At 36.4% G+C, this 23947-nt stretch overlaps 1 protein-coding gene across 3 annotated transcripts in view; it reads left to right on the top strand.

Moving 5' to 3' along the window:
* PLXDC2 (plexin domain containing 2) overlaps positions 1-23947 on the top strand; it is a 410469-nt gene that overhangs the window by 350510 nt on the left and 36012 nt on the right. For 2 of the 3 annotated variants that reach the window (XM_082617463.1, XM_082617461.1), the window contains exon 13: positions 8370-8530. In XM_082617463.1, the coding sequence (XP_082473589.1) occupies positions 8370-8530 (161 nt within the window). Of the gene's footprint in view, positions 1-8369; positions 8531-10307; positions 10409-23947 lie in introns of those variants that run through there. The other variant, XM_082617462.1, reaches the window with a different exon arrangement.

Raw genomic sequence — 23947 nt, 5'->3', positions numbered from 1 at the left:
AAAAAAGGTCTTGATTTGGTAGGCTTTTCAAATATATTTATATGCTTCCTTTTTTGGCCTTGAGGCTCTATTTGAGGATGTCTTATTGTGTTTTATCATTAATTCATCTTATTTGAATACACAACGTAAAAAAAAGCTAAAGATTTGAATTGTCCTCTATGCAATACTGTGCGTGTGTGAGGATAATTCTTTGGCTTTTGTTCACTTTTGGACATAAATGAAAGAGTATAAGATATTTCTAAGAATAGAATTAGAGTTTGGTTTTCAGACTAGATTCCTCCAGACCTCTCTGAATATTCCCCCAACTCCTATGGACTCTGACGAGCTTCAGAAGTTTGTACCTGAAACAGGTTCAGAGTCTTCTTTGACCCACTTCTATCTGCCAGTTTCTAGGAGCAATCAGTCGAGCCCCAGGAATGAATGTCGCCAAAGTTGACATCTTTGTTTATTGTCTTTTCTGAAGGAACAAAATCAATTTATTTGAGCAGTCTGCCCTTGAGGCGAATGAACTAAACTTCAAATATGGAAATTACTAGCACTTGCTTAAACATTTTAAATTTCAATGTTGCGTTTGAGGTGCTCATCATTTTTAACAAAAAGGATTCTCTGCAATCTGTTTGCAGGTCTCCGTGAGTGTGCAAAACTTATACCATTTAATTGAATAGTGGTATTAAACTGGAAACCAAATAGTGAAGGAATTTAAAATCAAAGCACATCAATGGGGTGTTCACTTCACCTCCAGACTCAATGTCCCTTAATATGCCATCATAATACCTGTTAATAGAGAGACCAGCTAGAATAGAGATGCAGAAAACTTGGCTAAATAATATGAGAACAGAAAAATATGTTCTCCAGAAATATGTGTATAATTTTTGCCACTTCATTTAGATGGTTATTCTGAAGCGTTTAAAAATAGCACTGGCTTGGGACTCTGGGATAACCCTGTAATATCTTGGAATTGAATTTGCTACATTTCTCCTTAAATGTTTTGCTCTAATTAAGACACATAAAGGCATGTGCACATTCATAGATTCCTACATATTTATGTTGTCGACTGGTTAGTAATATTTTGAAAATCCATGAAGATTGTTTATTTTATTAAAATCATCATCATCCAAAAATGTTATAAAACGCTAATTGGCTAGTAACAAACTACATTCTGTACAGGTTTCATTAGATATGAAAGGGTGTCTTAACATCCATACCAGTACTGTAAAGGAGAATTTGTAAAGGGAGATTTCATAAGTAGCCATTATTAGAAATATAAATAAATAATAATTATGAAAGTAAGCATGTATGCCTAAATAAAAGGAATGAGTAGATTTCAGCGTATAAATGCAATTACGATTTTTTTACTCTAAAGACTGGCAACCTATGTCCTGCAAGTCAAAGATAGTTTTACTGACGAGAACTCTTATTGAATGAAACATGTCCCTGGCTCTCCTCTTCCTTCCTGAGAAGGACTGTCCCTTGCCTGCTGCCTCCTCAACAGGTTCTGGGTCTCTGGCCCACTTGGGAAGGGACAGCCCAAGGTCAAGTCATAAGTGTCTTTTCCTTTCCTTTCCCATCCTCACACACACAAAAAAAATGAGACTGAACTTTGGCATGTTGCTTGTAAAAGACTGCTAATCCCAGAAATAGAACCAGATGCCTTTTTGGATGAATGGATGGATGGATGCATAGATGGAGGGAAGGAGGGCTAGAGGGATGGAATTATATATGAGATTTGAAGAAACATTCAAGGCTTCCTTTCGTGACTCAAGTAGATATTTTTGCCACATTTTCCCCAAAGCAACATTTTAAATTAATCCTATTTTCCCGTGAAAGTAATCTGTCACACTCTTTTAAAAATGAGAAAATAGCCAAGAGCACAAAGTGCAGTAATACAAGCATACTTAAGAATGAAGCCAAACTCTTAAAAGTAACAAATGTTCAGGGCAGAAACATAGTTTATATGGTGTCATGAATCTGACAGTATAATTTGCCTCAATTTGCCTCATATAAAATACAATAACATAATAGCTACATTAATTAAGTACTTATTACATGCCAGGTACTCTCCTATGTACTTAATATGTATTAAATGTTTGATTTTCACAGCAACCCTATGGAGTAGTTATTGTTATTGACCATGTGGTAGAGATAAGCTAACTGAAGACTAGACGGATTAAGTAATTTATTATAACTTCATTTGATCTTTATTGGAGAAGTAGTTATTCCAATATCTGTAACCCATTTTCAACAGCCTTTCTTTTTCTGTTTCTTTTATTTCCCTTTTTTCCCTCTCCCTCCTTCCCTCCACCAAACATGAGTTTAAGTACATATGATGTCAGATATTGACACCCTCCTTGTCCCAGAGAAGTGACAAGACACACAGCCTCTGTCCCTTTGCAGGCACAATGTTAATTCTTTAATCATATTTAAGTTAATTTATCTTGACCTGAAATTACCAGGTTCTTTTCAGACTTCTTTACCAGAAGAACTCACAAGAAATAAGAGGAAATAACAGTACATACAGTTCAGTGTTAATTGAGAAATTATTAATCACAGATTCAGAGTGCAGACTCTGAGGGCAGACTGCTCGTGTTTGAGTCCCAGTTCATCTTAATAGCTTTACAACCTTGGCCCATTTCCTAATTTCGCTATGCCTTAGTTTTCTCATCTATGAAATGGGAATAATAATAATGCCTATCTCTTATGGTCATTAATTTGTTACTTGTAAAACAATACAAATATGCCTGGCAAATTGTAAATGAATTGTTTATATTTTTATTGCGATAAAATACACATAACATAAAATTTACCACCTTAATCATTTTTAAGTGTACAATTCAATGATATTAAATGCATTCATAATGTTGTGCAACCATCACCACCGTCCATCTCCATAACTCTTTTCAACTTGTAAAACTGAAACTGTATACCCATTAAACCAAAACTCCTCATTCTCTCCTCCCTCCCCCCAGTCCCTGGAAGCCACCATTCTACTTTCTGTCTCTATAATTTTGACTACTCTAAGTATAAGTGGAAACATATGGTATTTGTCCTTTTGTGACTGGCTTATTTCACTTAGCACAAAGTTCATCCATGTCGTAACATATGTAAGAATTTCCTTTCTTTTTAAGGCTAAATAACATTCAATTGTATGTTTATGTGACACTTTGCTTATCCATTCATCTGTTGGTGGACATTGGGTTGCTTCCATGTTTTAGCTATTGTAAGTAATGCTGCTAAGAAGATGTACAAATGTCTCTTCAAGATTCTGCTTTCAATTCTTTTGAGTATATACCACAAAGTGGAGTTGTTGGATCATATGGTAATTCTGTTTTTGATTTTTTGAGGAGCACCCTACTGTTTTCCATAGTGACCACATTATTTTCCATTCCCACCAAGAGCGCACAAGGGTTCCAATTTCTCCACAACCTCACCAACATTAGTTATTTTCTATTTTGTTGATAGTAGCCATCCTAATAACTGTAAGGAGGTATCTTATTGTGGTTTTGATTTACATGTCCCTAATGGTCACTGATGTTGAATATCTTTTCATGTGTTTAATGGCTATTTGTGTATCTTCTTTGGATAAGTGTCTATTCAGGTCCTTTGCCCATTTTTGAATCAGGTTGTTTGCTTTTCGTTGTTGAATTTTAGGAGTTCTCTATATATTCTGGATATTCTGTGTGCTACCTTTTTAGTCTGGTGATATTTTTCTGATGCACAAAATATTCTGATTTTCATGAAGTCTAAGATGTCTATTTTTTCTTTTGTTGCCCATGCCTTTGAGGTCATAGCCAAGAACTCACTGCCAAATCCAATGTTCTGGAGCTTTTGCCCTATATCTTCGTTAAGAGTTTTATAGTTTTATGTCTCGCATTTATGTCTTTGATTCATTTTGAGTTAAATTTTGTTTATGGTGTTAGGTAAGAATCCAACTTCATTCTTTTGCATGCGGACATCCTGTTTTCCCAGCACTGTTTGTTGAAGAGACTGTCCTTTCCTTATTGAATGGTCTTCACATCATTGTCAAAAATCATTTTCCATTTATGCTACAGTTTATTTCTGGGCTGTCTTTTCTATTCCGTTGGTCTATATATCTGTCTTTATGCCATTACATACTCTTCTGATTACTGTAACTTTGTAGTAAGTATTAAAATCAGGAAATGTGAGTTCTTCAGCTTTGTTCTTCTCTTTCAAGATTGTCTTGGCTATTCAGGGTCCCTTGAGATTCCATATGAATTTTGAGAAGGGTTTTTCTCTTTCTACAAAAACATCATTGGGGGCTTCCCTGGTGGCGCAGTGGTTGAGAGTCCGCCTGCCGATGCAGGGGACATGGGTTCGTGCCCCAGTCCGGGAAGATCCCACATGCCATGGAGCGGCTGGGCCCGTGGGCCATGGCCGCTGAGCCTGCGCGTCTGGAGCCTGTGCTCCACAACGGGAGAGGCCACAACAGTGAGAGGCCCGTGTACCACAAAAAAAAAAAAAAAAAAAAAATCATTGGGATTTTTATAGAGATTATATTGAATCTGTAGATAAATTTGGGTAGTATTGACATCTTAACAATAGTAAGTCTTCTAATCCATGAACATGAGATGTGTTTTCATTTATTCATGTCTTCTTTAATTTCTTTCAGCAATGTTTTTATGAACAAGTCTTTCACCTCCTTAGTTAATTCCTAAGTATTTTATTCTTTTTGATGCTATTATAAATGGAATTGTTTTTGTAATTTCTTTTTTTATTGTTCAGTGTTACAATATAGAAATGCAACTGCTTTTTGTGCATTGACTTAGTACCCTGCTACATACATTGTTGATGAATTCATTTATCAGCTCCAACAGTTTGTCTTGGGAATATTTAGGTGTGTGTGTGTATATATATATATATATATATATATATATATATATATATACACACACACACACACACACACCCCTATATATACACGCACATGGATATATATAAATAATCATTTCATCTGCAAACAGAGATCAATTTACTTCTTTCTAATTTGGATGCCTTTTATTTATTTTTCTTGCCTAATTGCTCTGGCTAGAATTTCCAATACTGTGTTGAATAGAAGTAGCAACTGCAGGCATCCTTGTCTTGTTCCTGATTTCAGACGAAAAGCTTTTAGCTTTCACAGTTGAATATGATAGCTGTAAGTTTTTCATGTACGGTTTTTATTTTGTCAAGGTGTTCTCCTTCTTTTCCTAGAAGTTGAGTGTTTTCATCACGAAAGGCTGTTGCATCTTGTCAAATTCTTTTTCTGTATCAATTGAGATGATTACATGTTTTTTCACCCTGCAGGACTCCCTTAAGCATTTCTTACAGAAAAAGCCTGGTGGTAACCGACTCCCTCAGCTTTTCTCTGAGAATATCTTAATTTCCCCCTCATTTTTGAAGGAAACTTTTGCCAGATTTTGGATTACTGGTTGACAGGTACTTTTCAGAACTTTGAATATATCAGCCCACTGCCTTCTGTCTTCCAAAGTTTCTGTTGAGAAATCTGCTCATATTCTTATTGAGGATCCCTTGTATGTGATGAGTTGCTTCTCTCTTGCTGCTTTCAAGATTCTCTCTTTGCCTTTGTCTTTCGAAAGTTTGATTATAATTTATCTCCATGTTGGTCTCCTTCATTTCATCTTACCTGAAGTTCCTTGAGCTTCTTGGATGTTTATGTCAAATTTGGGAGGTTTGGATCCCATCAAACTGGGAAGTTTTCAGCCATTATTTCATCAAATATTCTCTGTCCCTTTCTCTATCTTCTTCTTCTTGGAATTACATGATGCAAATACTGATCCACTTGATGGTGTCCCACAGGTCTTTTAGGACCTGTTCACTTTTCTTCAATCTCTCTTCTTTCTGTTCCTCAGACTTGAGCATTTCCATTGTCTTATTTTTAAGTTAATTGATTCTCTTTTCTGCCTGCTCAAGTCTGTCTTTGAATGCTCTACTGAATTTTTAATTTCAGTCATTATATTTTTCAGCTTCAGAATTTCTCTTTGGTTTCTTTTTAGGCTTTCTATCTCTTTATGGATATTTCCATTTTGCTCATACATTGTTTTCTTGACTTTCTCTACCTCTTTCTTTAGTTCTTCAAGCATCTTTTAAGACAGTTGCTTTAAAGTGCTTGTCTAATAGATCGTCCATCAGGTGTTTTACAGGGACAGTTTTTGTTGATTTATTTTTTTTCCTTTGAAAGAGCCATACTTTCCTGTTTCTTTGTATGCCTTGTGAAATTTTTCTCAAAACTGGACGTTTGAATCTCATTAAGTTGTGACTCTGGAAATCACATTCTCCCCCTTCCCCAGAGTTTGCTGCTTTTTGTTATCATATTTATTTAATTTATTTACTAGTTTATTGGTTTTGTAGGCTGTCTCTGTGCTGAGGTGTAATCTTGAGGTCTTTTTGAGTCTTTTCTGAGCTTTTCCCTGGCCACACACAGCCATATTCTAATTTTCCCCACATGTGCATTTGATTTTGAATGTCCTAGTCTTTCATATCTGGCTCCCAAAAGTGGGAAAAGAGAAGAATAAAGGGAGGTGGGATGAAAAGGGTACTGGTTCTTTAAATCACTTGGATGTTACTTTAGATCCAGGGAGAAAGGCTTACAACAATGGCAGAAGGTGCAAAACCAATGGCTGCATCTTTGGCTGCCCCTCAGTGATGAGAAGCACCAATCAATCAGTAATCAGAACACACTCCCAATGTTTGCAGGACAGGGTACATTTTGCCTACTGCGGTTCCTGCAGGCTGCTTCAGAAACAGGTGTGTAGCTGACTGCCACATGGCTAATGGGCAGAGGACGCATAGCTACTTCTGGACTAAGTGCTGAAATGGACTGAAATTAACCACAGCTTGCAGTCTGAGCCTTCTCCCTAGCAGTTGCAAGCCTTCCATAGAGTCCAGAGTTCCAAAACAGTTGTCAGACAGATTCTGCCAGTGCGATTGTTTTCTATGTGGGAAGACAGATTCCTGATAGTTCCTACTCTGCCATGTTCCCAGAATCTTCTCTGTAAATGAACTTTTACATAATGAATTACTCTTTAAATTTTACATTCTTTAACTAATGAATTTCTGTTATGTAAGGGAAATCTTTAGGAATTTGAGCTTTATTAGGTTTGGAGAAGGATTACTGAATACCAACTATGGGTCTCAAGCAAAGAATAAACAAATAGCAACAAAACTTTAAAGGATGTATAAGAAGAATTGGGAGGTCATATTTCTTTGCTCTATTTGAAATTCTGTTATTTTGTATTTACCACACATTCTGATAGGCAGTCATGTTTGTTTTTTTCTATTAATGAAAATTATAATAAAAGAATTAAATCAGTGCTTATTAAATGAGGTTAAATAGACCAAAAAAATGTTTAAAACATAGATGCAAAGGTTGGAAATAACAAAGATGTAAATTGGTAATGAAAGGATTAGGAATCACTGTTCTAGAACTTCTATGAGCCTTAAAGAATTTTCTAATGATTCAAAAATACCAATCATATTATGTACTAAGATACAGTTACCTGCTGCACATAATTTAAGAAGGTCTCCTCTAAGTGCCTGAGTAGACATCAAATATTGCAGAATTTTAGAACAAGAGAAGACTTTAGAGATTAGTTTTATTTGGCTGATTGACTTTGCCTTGGCTAATTATTACTTTAGAAATTTAATTTCTCCTTTTTCCTAACTCTCTGAAAATGGATATTACAGTGGAGAGCATCTCAGTAAAAGTTAGAGAAAATGATACTGACATGTGGCATAGTGGAATATTTTCATGTGCTGTGTGTTCCCTTTAGATAGTGATAAACTATTTGAGGGTCATTTAGCATCCATCTGTTACACTTTTATAGAGCATTATAGTTTAACAGAGATTTTGAAAATTATCCTTTGAACTCATGCACAGACTTTCTGAAAATGCTTGTGTAGCCCACCAAAATATGTCTGATACTCTTCAATTTAAATTTTCCAAAAGAAAATGAGAGAGGAGATTTCAAAAAGTAATCAATTTTTCCATAGGTAGGAGTGCCAGTAGTTTAATGAGAAAAATCAAAGTTAAATTTATTATATATAGATTTTCCACAAAACTTTTAGAATAAAGGCTATTCATTTTGCCTTATTTAACAGAATAAAGATGAACTATAAATTAAAACACAGTTATAAATGTGTTTTTAATCATTAATAGTATGGATTTTTCATTTGCCCAAATAAAGAGCATCTAACTTCTAAAACTGGTGTTATGGAAAAGAAAAGGATAGCTGTACAGAAAGTGAAAAAAAAATTCACTGGTACTTTATTAAGAATATAAATATTCCCTCCAATGAAAATGCAGACCTACGAGTGCACACGTGAATGTCCTGACAGCTGTGCTGTTCTTCCAGCCTCTACAGATGACAGTGCAGCCGAGAAGAAAGGGGGAACCCTTCATGCTGGCCTCATCGTTGGAATTCTCATCCTGGTCCTCATTATAGCCGCAGCCATTCTTGTGACAGTCTATATGTATCACCATCCAACGTCAGCAGCCAGCATCTTCTTTATTGAGGTAAGTGTCAAGTAGAGTACATGAAAACCATGCTAGCTGATGAACTCCAGCCATCTGCTGACACCACCTGCATTTAATATTTAGCACATGATTTCTCCACTTTGCAGTTGTGAGCTGGCTGATTTCACACATGCACGCATGCGTGTGCACATACCTATTGATAGATGGCTTTCACGTGATGAGCTCAGTTACCTTACCTCAGGAGCTTTTAAAGAAATAAGCCATCTCGCCTTTTACAGATCGAAAAGAAAATAGAAACCATATTTTTTGTCTTATTGTACCAAGTATGTTAACCAGCTGCTCTTCAATCCTAGAAGGAAATGAAGCATATGCTGGAGGCTAAAGGATTTGGCATAAATCAACTAATCAATATAACAGTAATTGAGTATTGGCCAGATTCATAATACAATATGGTGAGCCTGCTCTTAAAATGCTCACAAACTATTTAGGAAAAATACATATTTCCCTACAAAATAGCAGCTATAACAATAAGATTATGGTATGTGCCATCACCATTTTGTGTGATGTGTGTATATTTATTCATGTACATGTAAATGCACATGCATACACACACACTCATTCAAACACAAAGAGAGCACTGTGCCGAATCAGTGTTGTGTTTTCATGTACAGAAAGTAGAGTTAGTGCCAGTGCCCAAGAGCAGTCAGGTAGGAGGACCAGCGGCTGTGTACAAAGGGCCAGAGCCAAGCCCTGATGTCCAGAAGGCCGGAGACTGGGAAGCCTGGGGGCCACAGGATAAGGTCAGTGTGACCAAGTCACCTTCTATCCTCCAGACAACTGGGCTTCCTGGGCCTCGTGTGTGCATAGCTTTCACCCCAACATCTTAATGGAGCCACTGCTCTTCGACATAACATAAATACTAGAGCAATGAAGGAAATCTCCCTCGGAGCTTCAAACTTGTAAACTTTAGGTCTTTTCCAGTTCACTGGGTGATGTACAGTGAGCAGCTTTGTTCACGTGTTGAGTAAGAAATTATAACGGCCTTTAAACTACAAAGTTACCTTTAACCTCTATAACAGGGGAAGTGAATGCAAATCAATTAAGTAATTGCTTAGAAGTCCTCTATGGCTCTCAACTGTCTGTGGAGTAAAGTGCAGTCTCCTTAGTTCTCCTTCAAGGCCTTGGCTGTTTGTATCTTGTCTATCATTTCAATTTTTATCCCATAGCTTCTTAACCTGGAGTTCAGTACCATCAAATTCACTCTATTCTGTTCTCCATACACACCCCAAATTCTCCATGTCACCAGGACATTTCTCATTCTGTTCCTTCCACCAAAAAAGTCCTCCCCTTCCACCTCAGTTCTTGAATTCTGGATCCAAGTAGCCTTCAATACCATGTACCCTGTAAGCTTCCCCGGACCATCTCTCTGCCAGGACAGCTGGACATAATCTCTTTTTCCTCTGAAATTCTATCCATAGTAATACATCTATATCTTTCTCTGGCATTTACCTTTCTGTTTTGCATTAGAGTTAAATATGTACGTGATTTATTCCACCCTAAAGACTTATAAATTCCTCAAGATTTGGATTAAATAACTTAAGCCTTTCAAATAAGAGGTATTCTATCAGTATTTTCTGGAAAGAAAAAGATAATAAATATCCTAGGACATTTCAAACTTCCACTAAATTTTCACACATGAAATCTTCCAAAAATGTCATTCTCATTTAAAGTCATAATAATTGAGAAATTATCAGGCATTGCATTTAGTTGGAAAGCTCTTATTAAGTTTTGTTAATGTGCTTAATTTTCATGCAAGAAAGCAGAAAACTTTCCCGAGGTCATGAATGCATTGCTCCAAGATCTGACAAGTGACAAACTGTAAAGCTTCAGTGACTAACCAGACATCAGGCTGCTGCTGTAACCCTCACAGGTTTAAGCCTGTTTATACACTATGAAGTTTATTTTCTGACATTGTGAAAAAGAAGATACTGTGAAATATCTGATGGTGATGGTATTAGTGCAAATTGCACAGTGCAAAGGACCTAGTTCACACCAATTCACAGCAATCCTTGTATGACTACAAAGTAAGACTGTAGAATAGTGAAAGTATTGCCGGGAGCGGGGGGCATTGATCTTAGAGATAATTTAATTCTACACCCTCATAACACGAAGGAAGAAACTGAGGTTCACAGTGGTGGAATGGCTTCTCCAAGGTCGAAGAGCCACACTTCTGGGAAGAACTCTCGTCTTTCAACACTCAAGTGAAGCAGAATCATTCTGCAGATTCCCAGATTCTCTGTCAATTGCCAATAATTCTGCCTAAATCACTAACTCTTTGACACCCTGCTGTCCTCAAGCAGCTCACAGTGGCTGGTTGGCAGATAATTTTTGAAGATAATAATCATAATTTTACTATTATTAAAGCTGATCCATGTTTTCAAAATCGAAACGCAGATCCATGATGACTGCACAGTGACTGACATGCCAGACCTATGAATTCAAAGGTTTGAATTACTAATTAAAGTAGAGTTATTGGGGCTTCCCTGGTGGTGCAGTGGTTGAGAGTCCGCCTGCCGATATAGGGGACTCGGGTTCCTGCCCCGGTCTGGGAGGATCCCACGAGACGCGGAGCTGCTGGACCCGTGAGCCATGGCTGCTGAGCCTGCACGTCCAGAGCCTGTGCTACGCAACGGGAGAGGCCACAACAGTGAGAGGCCCGCATACCGCAAAAAAAAAAAAAAAAAAAAAATTAGAGTTATTGGTGAATAAAGAGATTGAGTTTACCAATATCATCTAACGAAGTTGCTTTTCATGTTCTATATTATGCTGCTATCTACTTTTTTTTTTTTTCTTTTCGGGATGCGGGCCACTCACTGTTGTGGTCTCTCCCGTTGTGGAGCACAGGCTCCGGACGCGCAGGCTCAGTGGCCATGGCTCACGGGCCCAGCAGCTCCGCGGCACGTGGGATCCTCCCGGACCGGGGCACGAATCGGAAGGCGGACTCTCAACCACTGCGCCACCAGGGAAGCCCTGCTATCTACTTTTTAAATGAATTTGATGTGCTTTTTCCCATGAGGAAAGCAGTACTTGTTTATTATTTTAAAAATTGTGGAAACGTAAAAGCAAAAAATAAAATCATTTATAGTCCCAATAAGCAGAAATAATCACAATAACTATTTTAATTTATTTTCTTCTGGAATTCTTATATGCATAATTTGATGTTTGCCCATTTAGTATAATAGTGATTTCATTGAAATGCAAATTTATATTCTTTATTTTTCTTTTTTTTTTAGGTCCCATTTGTTTATTTTTGTTTTTATTTCTATTTCTCTATGAGGTGGATCAAAAAAGATATTGCTGTGATTTATGTCAAAGAGTGTTCTTCCTATGTTTTCCTCTAAGAGTTTTATAGTGTCCAGTCTTACATTTAGGTCTGTAATCCATTTTGAGTTTATTTTTGTGTATGGTGTTAGGGAGTGTTCTAATTTCATTCTTTTACATGTAGCTGTCCAGTTTTGCCAGCACCATTTATTTTTTTTTATTAGTTTCTGCTTTATAACAAAGTGAATCAGTTATACATATACATCTATTCCCATATCGCTTCCCTCTTGCATCTCCCGCCCTCCCACCCTCCCTATCCCACCCCTCCAGGCAGTCACAAAGTGCCAGCACCACTTATTGAAGAGACTGTCTTTTCTCCATTGTATATCCTTGCCTCCTTTGTCATAGATTAGTTGACCATAGGTGCGTGGGTTTATCTCTGGGCTTTCTATCCTGTTCCGTTGACCTATATTTCTGTTTTTGTGCAAGTACCATATTGTCTTGATTGCTGTAGCTTTGTAGTATAGTCTGAAGTCAGGGAGTCTGATTCCTCCAGCTCCGTTTTTTTCCCTCAAGACTGCTTTGACTATTCAGGGTCTTTTTTGTCTCCATACAAATTTTAAGATTTTTTTGTTCTAGTTCTGTAAAAAATGCCATTGGTAATTTGATAGGGATTGCATTGAATCTGTAGATTGCTTTGGGTAGTAGAGTCATTTTCACAATGTTGATTCTTCCAATCCAAGAACATGGTATATATATCTTTCCATCTGTTGGTATCATCTTTAATTTCTTTCATCAGTGTCTTATAGTTTTCTGCACACAGGTCTTTTGTCTCCCTAGGTAGGTTTATTCCTAGGTATTTTATTCTTTTTGTTGCAATGGTAAATGGGAGTGTTTCCTTAATTTCTCTTTCAGATTTTTCATCATTAGTGTATAGGAATGCAAGAGATTTCTGTGCATTAATTTTGTATCCTGCAACTTTCCCAAATTCATTGATTAGCTCTAGTAGTTTTCTGGTGGCATCTTTAGGATTCTCTATGTATAGTATCATGTCATCTGCAAACAGTGACACTTTTACTTATTCTTTTCCAATTTGTATTCCTTTTATTTCTTTTTCTTCTCTGATTGCCATGGCTAGGGCTTCCAAAACTAGGTTGAATAATAGTGGTGAGAGTGGACATCCTTGTCTTGTTCCTGATCTTAGAGGAAATGCTTTCAATTTTTCACCATTGAGAATGATGTTTGCTGTGGATTTGTTGTATACGGCCTTTATTATGTTGAGGTAGGTTCCCTCTGTGCCCACTTTCTGGAGAGTTTTTATCATAAATGGGTGTTGAATTTTGTAAAAAGCTTTTCCTGCATCTATTGAGATGATCATATGGTTTTTATTCTTCAATTTGTTAATATGGTTTATCACATTGATTGATTTGCATATATTGAAGAATCCTTGCATCCCTGGGATAAATCCCACTTGATCATAGTGTATCATCCTTTTAATGTATTGTTGGATTCTGTTTGCTCATATTTTGTTGAGGATTTTTGCATCTATATTCATCAATGATATTGGTCTGTAGTTTTCTTTTTTTGTAGTATCTTTGTCTGGTTTTGGTATCAGAGTGATGGTGGCCTCATAGAATGAGTTTGGGAGCGTTCCTTCCTCTGCAATTTTTTGGAAGAGTTTGAGAAGGATGGGTGTAGCTCTTCTCTAAATGTTTGATAGAATTCACCTGTGAAGCCATCTGGTCCTGGACTTTTGTTTGTTGGAAGATTTTTAATCACAGTTTCAATTTCATTACCTGTGATTGGTCTGTTCATATTTTCTGTTTCTTCCTGGTTCAGTCTTGGAAGGTTATACCTTTCTAAGAATTTGTCCATTTCTTCCAGGTTGTCCATTTTATTGGCATAGAGTTGCTTGTAGTAGTCTCTTTGGATGCTTTGTATTTCTGCAGTGTCTGTTGTAACTTCTCCTTTTTCATTTCTATTTTTATTGATTTGAGTCCTCTCCCTCTTTTTCTTGATGAGTCTGGCCAATGGTTTATCAATTTTGTTTATCTTCTCAAAGAACAAGCTTTTAGTTTTATTGATCTTTGCTATTGTTTTCTTTGTTTTTATTTCATTTATTTCTGCTCTGATCTTTATGATTTCTTTCCTTCTGCTAACTTTGGGTTTTGTTTGTTCTTCTTTCTCTAGTTCCTTTAGGTGTAAGATTAGATTGTTTACTTGAGATTTTTCTTGTTTCTTGAGGTAGCCTTGTATAGCTATAAAATTCCCTCTTAGAACTGCTTTTGCTGCATCCCATAGGTTTTGGGTCATTGTGTTTTCATTGTCATTTGTCTCTAGGTATTTTTTGATTTCCTCTTTGATTTCTTCAGTGATCTCTTGGTTATTAGTAACGTAGTGTTTAGCCTCCATGTGTTTGTGTTTTTTACGTTTTTTTCCCTGTAATTCATTTCTAATCTCATAGCATTTGTGGTCACAAAAGGTGCTTGATGTGATTTCGATTTTCTTAAATTTACTGAGGCTTGATTTATGACCCAAGATGTGATCTATCCTAGAGAATGTTCCATGTGCACTTGAGAAGAAAGTGTAATCTGCTGCTGTTGGATGGAACGTCCTATAAATATCAATTAAATCTCTCTGGTCTATTGTGTCATTTAAAGCTTGTGTTGCCTTATTTATTTTCATTTTGGATGATCTGTCCATTGGTGTAAGTGAGGTGTTAAAGTCCCCACTATTATTGTGTTACTGTCGATTTCCTCCTCTTTTATAGCTGTTAGCAGTTGCCGTATGTATAGAGGTGCTCCTATGTTGGGTGCATATATATTTATAATTGTTATATCTTCTTCTTGGATTGATCCCCTGATCATTATGTATTGTCCCTTGTCTCTTGTAACATTCTTTTTTTAAAGTCTATTTTTTCTGATATGAGTACTGCTACTCCAGCTTTCTTTTGATTTCCATTTGCATGGAATATCTTTTTCCATCCCCTCACTTTCAGTCTGCATGTGTCCCTAGGTCTGAAGTTGGTCTCTTGTAGACAGCATATATATGGGTCTTGTTTTTGTATCTATTCAGCAAGCCTGTGTCTTTTGGTTGGAGCATTTAATCCATTCACGTTTAAGGTAATTATTGATATGTATGTTCCTATTACCATTTTCTTAATTGTTATGGGTTTGTTTTTGTAGGTCCTTTTCTTCTCTTGTTTTTCCCACTTAGAGAAGTTCCTTTAGCATTTGTTGTAAAGCTGGTTTGGTGGTGCTGAATTCTCTTACCTTTTGCTTATCTGTAAAGCTTTTGATTTCTCCATTGAATCTGAATGAGATCCTTGCCAGCTAGAGTAATCTTGGTTGTAGGTTCTTCCCTTTCATCACTTTAAATATATCATGCCACTCCCTTCTGGCTTGTAGAGTTTCTACTGAGAAATCAGCTGTTAACCTTATGGGAGTTCCCTTGTATGTTATATGTCGTTTTTCCCTTGTTGCTTTCAATAATTTTTCTCTGTTTTTAATTTTTGTCAATTTGATTACTATGTGTCTCAGTGTGTTTTGCCATGGTTTTATCCTGCCTGGGACCCTCTGTGCTTCTTGGACTTGGGTGGCTATTTCCTTTCCCATGTTAGGGAAGTTTTCGACTATAATCTCTTCAAATATTTTCTCGGGTCCTTTCTCTCTCTCTTCTCCCTCTGGGACCCCTATAATGTGAATGTTGTTGCATTTAATGTTGTCCCAGAGGTCTCTTAGGCTGTCTTCATTTCTTTTCAGTCTTTTTCTTTATTCTGTTCCATGGCAGTGAATTCCACCATTCTGTCTTCCAGGTCACTTATCCATTCTTCTGCCTCAGTTATTCTGCTATTGATTCCTTCTAGTGTATTTTTCATTTCAGTTATTGTATTGTTCATCTCTGTTTGTTCTTTAATTCTTCTAGGTGTTTGTTCTTTAATTCTTCTAGGTCTTTTTTAAACATTTGTTGCATCGACTCGATCTTTGCCTCCATTCTTTTTCCTAGGTCCTGGATCATCTTCACTATCATTATTCTGAATTCTTTTCCTGGACGGTTGCCTATCTCCACTTCATTTAGTTGTTTTTCTGGGGTTTTATCTTGTTCCTTCATGTGGTACATAGCCCTCTGCCTTTTCACCTTGTCTATCTTTCTGTGAATGTGGTTTTTGTTTGAAAGGCTGCAGGATTGTAGTTCTTCTTGCTTCTGCTCTCTGCCCTCTGGTGGATGAGGCTATCTAAGAGGCTTTTGCAAGTTTCCTGATCATCTTTATTTTTCAAATAACATTTTTTTTCTTTTATTATATACTCTTTGTAAACATCATTCTGATGGCTGTATGCTATTCCATTCAACATTCATTCAGTAGCTTTACACTGATTGTCTCTTATGCTATCAAGTGGTGTTCAGAAAGTACTGAGGGCCTAACGTTGCTAACATTGCCTTGAAGTAAAAAAGAACCTTATTTCACCCAATTTGACTATGTGTTAGTTTTCTCTTGCTTCTGTAACAAATTACTACAAACCTGATAACCTAAACTAATACACACTTACTATCTTACAGTTCTAGAGGTCAAAAATCCAAACTTAGTGTCATTGGGCTAAAGTCAAGGTGTTGGCAGAACTGGTTCCTTCTGGAGGCTTCAGGAAGAATAATTTCCTTGCCATTTTCAATTGTTAGAGGCTGCATGCATTTCTTGGCTCCTGGCCCCTTCTTCTCATCATTCCAACCTCTGCTTCTATCATCACATCTCCTTCTACTAACTCTGACCCCTGCCTCCTTCTTGTAAGGCCCATTGTGATCCAGGATCTCCCCATGTCATGGTCCTTAATTTAATCACATCTACAAAGTCTTTCACCTCTATGGTGGTTGACAGGTTTTTGCAATTAGGACATGGACATCTTTGGGAGGCCACTATTCTGCCTACCACAGGCTGAATCAAATGTGAGATGCATCACACACTCCCCATTAAACTGTGACATGCCCTTGACGTTAAGACACATCCCAATTTCCATGATATTAAAATGTGACCCTGTGTGTATCTTTGTATATTTCACCACAAAATCCAGACTGCATTAAACACTTGTAAGAATTAGCTTCTGTGCTGTGCTAGACACACTGCATACTGTGATGAATTTTAATGACTTGGCCCTCCAGTGGATAGACCACAGTTCATGCAGCCAGTCTTGTATTGTGGAGCATTGGCATTCTTACCATTTTTTGCTATTATAATTGGCCCCATTATGAACATAGTAATGGTAACAGTGAACATATATTAAATTCACTGGGAGAAGTGATTTACACTTATTACCTCATTTAATCCTCACGAAGACCCTATGAGGTACTAAAATTATCTCCATGTCATAGATGAGGAAGATGAGGCACAGAATTTAAGCAGCTTGCTCAGTATCATGCATTTAGTCAATGGTGGCGTAAGGATATCCAGCCCAGGCTCTCCAGAGATCATACACTTAACCTCTAGGCCATGCTGCCTCTCTGTGTGTAAAAGGGGCTTGCTTCATGTACTGTATGTTGCAGTGTAGCAGGATGTGTAGCTAAGGGCATACATTATGTCCTTAGAACAGATTCCCCTAAGTAGAATCAAATGAAAGAAATAAATAGTTTAAAAGCACTTAACAAATATTGCCAAAATCATTGCCCAAAGATGTATACCAATTTATGTAGCTGTCATTGCTGTTGTCTTTTTTTAGTGAAGATAATAATGACAGTACCTATTATCTGTTTTGTTCTCGCAGAAAATATACACCAGTTATTATATGTGTTTTGGACACAAACACTCTTCCTCATACATTACCTGGGCTTAAGCTTTTAAACTTTTTGTTTATAGAAAGAGAATAGGATAAAATGGGGATTAAATTCTAGAAATTCATTGTTATATGGAATGCCAAGTGAATGTGACTCAAGGCAATAAAACAATTAAAATCAAGATAAATGTACATGAAAATCAGGAGGCCTTGATGATAAAGCAAACCCGTCACTCCATATATTGTATAATTAAACAATAATTGAGTTGACTGTTTACACCTCATGTCTTCATACAGAGGATCTGGGCCAAGAGTTCCATTCTCCTGAGACAGTCAGGCAGAATGGTCTATTTTTCAAAAACTTATCTTCTGTATTCCTCCATCATCCTCTTCAGGTCTTAAACTGAGCGTTTTCTTTCTTTTGACTTTTTACTATATGGATTTCATTTTGTGTTTACCTGTCTGGCTTCTCTCAGTAATTTTCAAAAAGACACTTGATTTTGACCAAAACCCATCTCGTTATACGTGAATGAATAACATGCTTAAAAATCTTTTTTAAAAATCAGTTTCACTGTCTTGAAATAAAATAGAGAACAAATATTCAAATAAGCATGTTTTTCTCAATTTTTAATAGATTTTGATGAAACTACTATCTCTTTGGAAGAATTAAATATGCCTTTGGTTCTACATCAAATTTAATGTTTGCTGAACATTCCTAAGCATAGATTCTGTGATTTATAATAAATTTTTATTGCATGAATATGGGCTACAGACATAAATGTTTGCACTGTTGAATACTATGACATAACACTATTTAAGATTTTAAAATAAGATACAGAAAATGTAATCTAATCAAAGCCCAAGAAAGTAATAGTATAAAGTGGTAACCATATGAAAAAAACAATCCCATGAAAGGATTCTATGTGGACCATAAACAAAATAATTTCAATTAACAATCTTAATAAAAGAATTCATGATGAACACTATGCTTAATTTTCTTTAGCATTCTAAACAATGGCTGATACTTAGACATTCATGTGCAGATGTGACTGTTCTATATTAATAAAAATGAAGAGAAACAGTAAAACTGTGATGATAAAGATGATCAATACCTTGACAAAATAGATTCTATGAGTAAAATATTAGTTTTTTTGATAATAGAAAAGCAAAAACTAAGAATACCCTATCCTGCTGCTGATGCTGTAAGGCACTATTGAGAACGTCCTCAGAGAGAAAGAAATCAGTACAAAGGACTCATTTAAAGATGGTAGAGAATTATAGGAACAAGGCCCTTCATGTTTCAGGAGAGCACTAAGACAAGGCAATGGTAATGGAGTTTGTCTCTGAGTGGATTATAATTTTTACTCTGAGGATTGGAGAAAAGACAGGGACAGAGCTGTGCTGTCAGTGTGGCAGCCACTAGCCCTGTGTGCTGTTGAGCACTTGGACTGTGGCTAGTCTGGAATAAGATGCATATAAAATACACACCAGTTTTGGAAGTTTGAGTACAAAAAGAGAATGTATTAATAATTTTATATTAATTACATGTTGAAATGAAAATATCTTGGGTATAATGGCTTAAATAAAGTATATTATTAAAATTAATTTCACTTACTTTCACTTTTTAATGTGGCTACTAGACACTTCTAAAATTATGTTGATGGCTCACACTCTATTTCTACTGGACAATGCTGGTTTATAGAGAAAACCTTGCAGAGAAGAGGGGGGTTAAACAGAAAATCTGATTCTCTCCATATGTTTTAAAAGTAGAAAACCAGGTGATTTTCAGCACAAGGGAGAAGTTAGATGCTTGAGGAGAGAGGTGGCTGACAAAGCTATCTGATATGTTGACCATTCATTCATTCATCTATTTGAATTTGTTGAGCCCCTATTATGTGCCAGGTACCCAAGACACAGAGATAAACAAAAAGGACAAGAAACCATCCTTGCTGCCATGCAGCTTCCATACTAGTGAGGAAAGAGAGAAGATAAATATATTTTAAGCTAGGTATGGATCTCAAGTTGAATGTTTAGTTATAAAAGAGGCAGTCCTCATAAAGTGCTTAGAGAAAATGTTAACCTTTTTTGAGCAGCAAGATATTATTAGTCAGATAATGAAGGATATAAGAGTTTATGATGACCTTTGTTCCTGAACTTCAAATTTGGTAATAATCAGTTCTGGGTAGATATTTATAATACACACACATGCATAAGTAAATAAGACTTCTCTCCAAAACAGTTAATTTTCCTGAAGGACAAAACAGTCTCACCATTCTTAAATTGTGCATACTAATTTGAACTTGAAGTCACACGATGGTTTTCACAGTAAAACCTGGACATAAATGTCTAAATACCAGTCACTGTTCATATCATGCCTTAAAATTCTTATTATTTCCAGGGGACCAAAATATCTGCCTTTAGTGGAAGTTCCCAGTATTTTTTATCCTCAAACTCATAGGATGTCGAAACAAAAAGAAACATCAGCATGCATGCAACCCAGGGATTTTGTAACCTTTTCAAAATAAAGTGTATGAATTCCCTCCAGTATCTACCTTACCTACATCTCCTTGTGGGTTTATGTTTTGTCTTAAAAACTTGTGGGAATTTTGCATTATACTCTATAATATAGACACATTTGTTTAATGTAATTTTTTTTTTTTTTTTTTTTTGCGGTACGTGGGCCTCTCACTGTTGTGGCTTCTCCAGTTGTGGAGCATAGGCTCCGGACGTTCAGGCTCAGTGGCCATGGCTCACGGGCCCAGCCACTCCGCAGCATGTGGGATCTTCCCGGGCCGGGGCATGAACCCATGTCCCCTGCATCTGCAGGCGGACTCTCAACCACTGCGCCACCAGGGAAGCCCTAATGTAAATTTTTTAAAAAATGATTCTGCCCCCCATCCTTCAACCAAAGATAACATTTCAAAAGATGAGTCTTCTTTCTTCTGCAACTTTGAGCATCCCTAGCACTCCATTGCACAGCCCTAGGTACTATAAAATACAGATAAATCCAAACCAGCAGAGCGCTCTGTTCCTGGGACCTAAGTGGGAAGTGTTCTTTCTCCACCTTTTTTGGAGGCAAGTCCAATGTAGAGACAGAAACCCAGGATGGTGAAACAGTTCTCCTGGGGCATGTCAAAGCTGGTTTCAGACCCAGTACTTGAACTCAGGACTCTTCCTGGCCTGTAGGCTGCGCTGCCACAGCGGAGGCATAACCACAGACTTCTGAGCAGTTTGTCACTCAAGGGATTTCTCACCCCAAGAAATATTTGGGAATAACAAGGACCCATGGAGAATATGATTAAAGGAAGATGGGCAGCTGTGGCCCTCAACTTTTCCTGGCAGTCAGTAGTGGTGCCAGGAAAGAAGCCAGAGGAAAGGAGCCAGGCAAGGACTCAGAGGCTGGTGCTGGGGAGGAAAAGTGTTTGCTCAAAGTCTGGCGTCTGGCTTTGCAGCTGCCTAATGAGCAGCACTTGGGAGGCAGGAAGACATGGCCCGTTGGCGGCCTGCACCATAGACAGAGAATTTGTTTCAGAGACCAAAGGATCCTTTTATCTGGAAGTCACAGGTTTTTTTCATAACTGAGTTTTCCCTTAAGGCATTCCTTAGTGTTATTTCAGTCTTAAAGAAAACTCAAGGAAAAAATGATTCATTGAAACAAAATATTTATTTCTATTTCTTAGAGGAGGCAAAAGCTGGCCTTCACTTTTGGTGAACTGCTATGAAGAAGGACAGATTAGGCAAAACCTAGCTGAAATGGTTTGACACCCTCGTTAAAGAAGCTGTTTTATTAGACGGCAGATTTCCAGAAATCTAGCAATATATAGGGGAAAAAAGGTGAAAATGGTTTGCATATTTTTAAAGACACTCTTTGTGTATCTGATCTAAGATGCTAGAATCTTATTCATGTGCATGATTGAATGTTTTTGAGACATCAGTTCAAGTTTATGGTGATTCCCTTATTTACACAGTTACCAAAATAACATTTCTTTTATAGGTATCATCTTTAATTTACTCTTCTGCATACCACGTTTTAAGTTAAATTCCTAAAACTAAAATATTTTCTTCCCTTCATCAGGGGGAATTATTAAAAATAGTGAATAAACCATTTAATATTTCACTGAGCTCTCTGCTCTAATTGCTTCTTAATTACCATTCCTTAACTTATTATTTTTCATAGTGCATAAAACCATGAAATAAATTTTATATATATTCCTATTATATTTATATCATGCATATTTATATATGTGTGTTTTATGTATATTTATATGTGTATAATATGTATATTTTATACGTGTATATAAAATCTCCACAGGGAAGCCCTTAAGAGATGGAAGAATCAAATGAATAAATAAATAAAAACCCGCAGAGCTACAGTCCACTTGGGCGTCTGTAAACCTGAATTATGTCATTTTAAGTATATGATATAAGTTTTAGGTATTCCAATCTTTTCTTTCTGTAGTCTCTTTAAAAGAAGATTGCTCTACTTATAGTACCAACTGTTGAGTAATTTCTTCCTTGTGATTTTGGTAACTTTTTTGTTAAAATAAATACTCAAGTCTGTCTATTTGTGGAGACAGATAATAGAAACTTTAATTTAGCAATAATTATTGCATCGCAATAATAATAAATTTATTCAATTATAGATTATTTTTCCACCAATTCCACATAGTATAATTTTTTTCTGACAGAAATACAAAACAACTAAACTAAATAATTTGATTATCATGACATGCTTTGGTTTATAAATAAATACTAGAATTATTTGTGATTGTAAGAAAATTGAAATTTTAAAATTTGAGTTTAGAAGATTCAAAATTCAGAATCTAGAGAACAGAAATATAAAGAAATGTATTTTAAGTGATAGACATAATCATGCTCTTTGTAATTCCATTAGAAATGATTAGGCAAAGGTACTTTTAATTTGCAAGTGGATTAAGATTATTTTGCTCTATTTTCTTGAGGTGACACTTTCATGAAAACTTTCTTAATATAAACAAAATAATTTTCAATTCAAAATTAAAACAACTTTTCTTACATCATATAGTAAGGGAATATAGAGTCAGAATTATTAGTTCTGTTTCTTCTTGCAGCTAATTACAATATTTATATTTTAATGAGAAAGCCATTCATCTGTTCAAAAAAACTTTTTTGTGAACACTGACTCTGGGACCAGTGTTATCCTTGGCAAAAACTTTAAAAGGAGAAATGATATTTGTTCTGTTAAAAGGAGAAAACTTTTTTTTCTATAAAAAGAAAATAAATTTATGATAATTATTCTAAATCTCAGTGCAATGTAAAGTTCTAGGATTGTAGTAAGGGATAATCTTCTTTTAATTGTATATCAGGGTCTTTTTGTTTTCTATCTGAATTTATGTCACATATCTTAATTTTTCAAGTTTTCCTTGCCGTTGACCTTGAAATATCTGTGATTCAGTAGCTGGTAATTGGGCTTGCATCTTGAATATGTACAAGTTTAATGTGGAGAAAATTTGATGTAGTGTGAGGATAAAAAACATTGAATTTTAGTGAGAAGCAATCTCAAAATTTGTAATTTATAATATATGACTGTCAATTTTAAAATGTATCACGTTTCATGAAGAGTAGGAAGGCATCTCACTAAAAGTGATGTGTACCCCTACAGTGGAGGAACGTACCCAACCTTAAATGTGTTTAGAGGAGAATGATTATTACAGACTTCTGACTCGTGCCTGGAATATGAATGAAAGGAGAAGTTCTAGCTGAGAAAAGTCTAGAAGGAGGAGCATGGTAGCTCCCACCACTGTTGATAGGCTATCCCATGAACGAGGTGTCTGACTTCTTCTGGATGGATCTCAAGGATGGTCATGAGGATCTCTGGGGAGAAGCTATGAAGATACGAATAAGGGCTAAATATAGACTTTCTAATAATCAGAGGTACCCAGAGATGGTACTCAGAGGCTCTGGGGTGATAAGCTTTTCATCACCAGAGGTCCTTAAGCATTCAAGAAGGCCCCTTATTCAGGACTTCATAGAATGTATTTAAGCATTATATATGTGTATGCACTCGAATGAATTTAAGGTTTGTTCTATCCCTGTAAGTCTTGAATATTCTGGTGCCCCCTCCACCCGCAAAGTCGTATATGTTTCAGAAAAATACAAAAATGACAAAGTAAACTAGAAAGCATGATTGTGTGTTTGCTCACACAATCTCCCAGTTTTTGAAGACATCTTATTTTTTCATAGCCCAGAGTGAAAAAGTAAAACTCATGCCCACACAACAAGACTACAAGGAAGACTATAGTTCTCCTATCCAGAGAATATAGTTAGTTGTGACGTGATACTCTGAGGTGGAGAGGGACCCACCAACTCTTCACCTTTTAAGGAAGTTGGTAGATTT

Source organism: Mesoplodon mirus, assembly GCF_964341445.2.
Source record: "Mesoplodon mirus genome assembly, chromosome: 4".
Classification (NCBI taxonomy): Eukaryota; Metazoa; Chordata; class Mammalia; order Artiodactyla; family Ziphiidae; genus Mesoplodon; species Mesoplodon mirus.
Note: the sequence above shows the minus strand (reverse complement) of the source record. Positions and strands in the feature narration are given on the sequence as shown.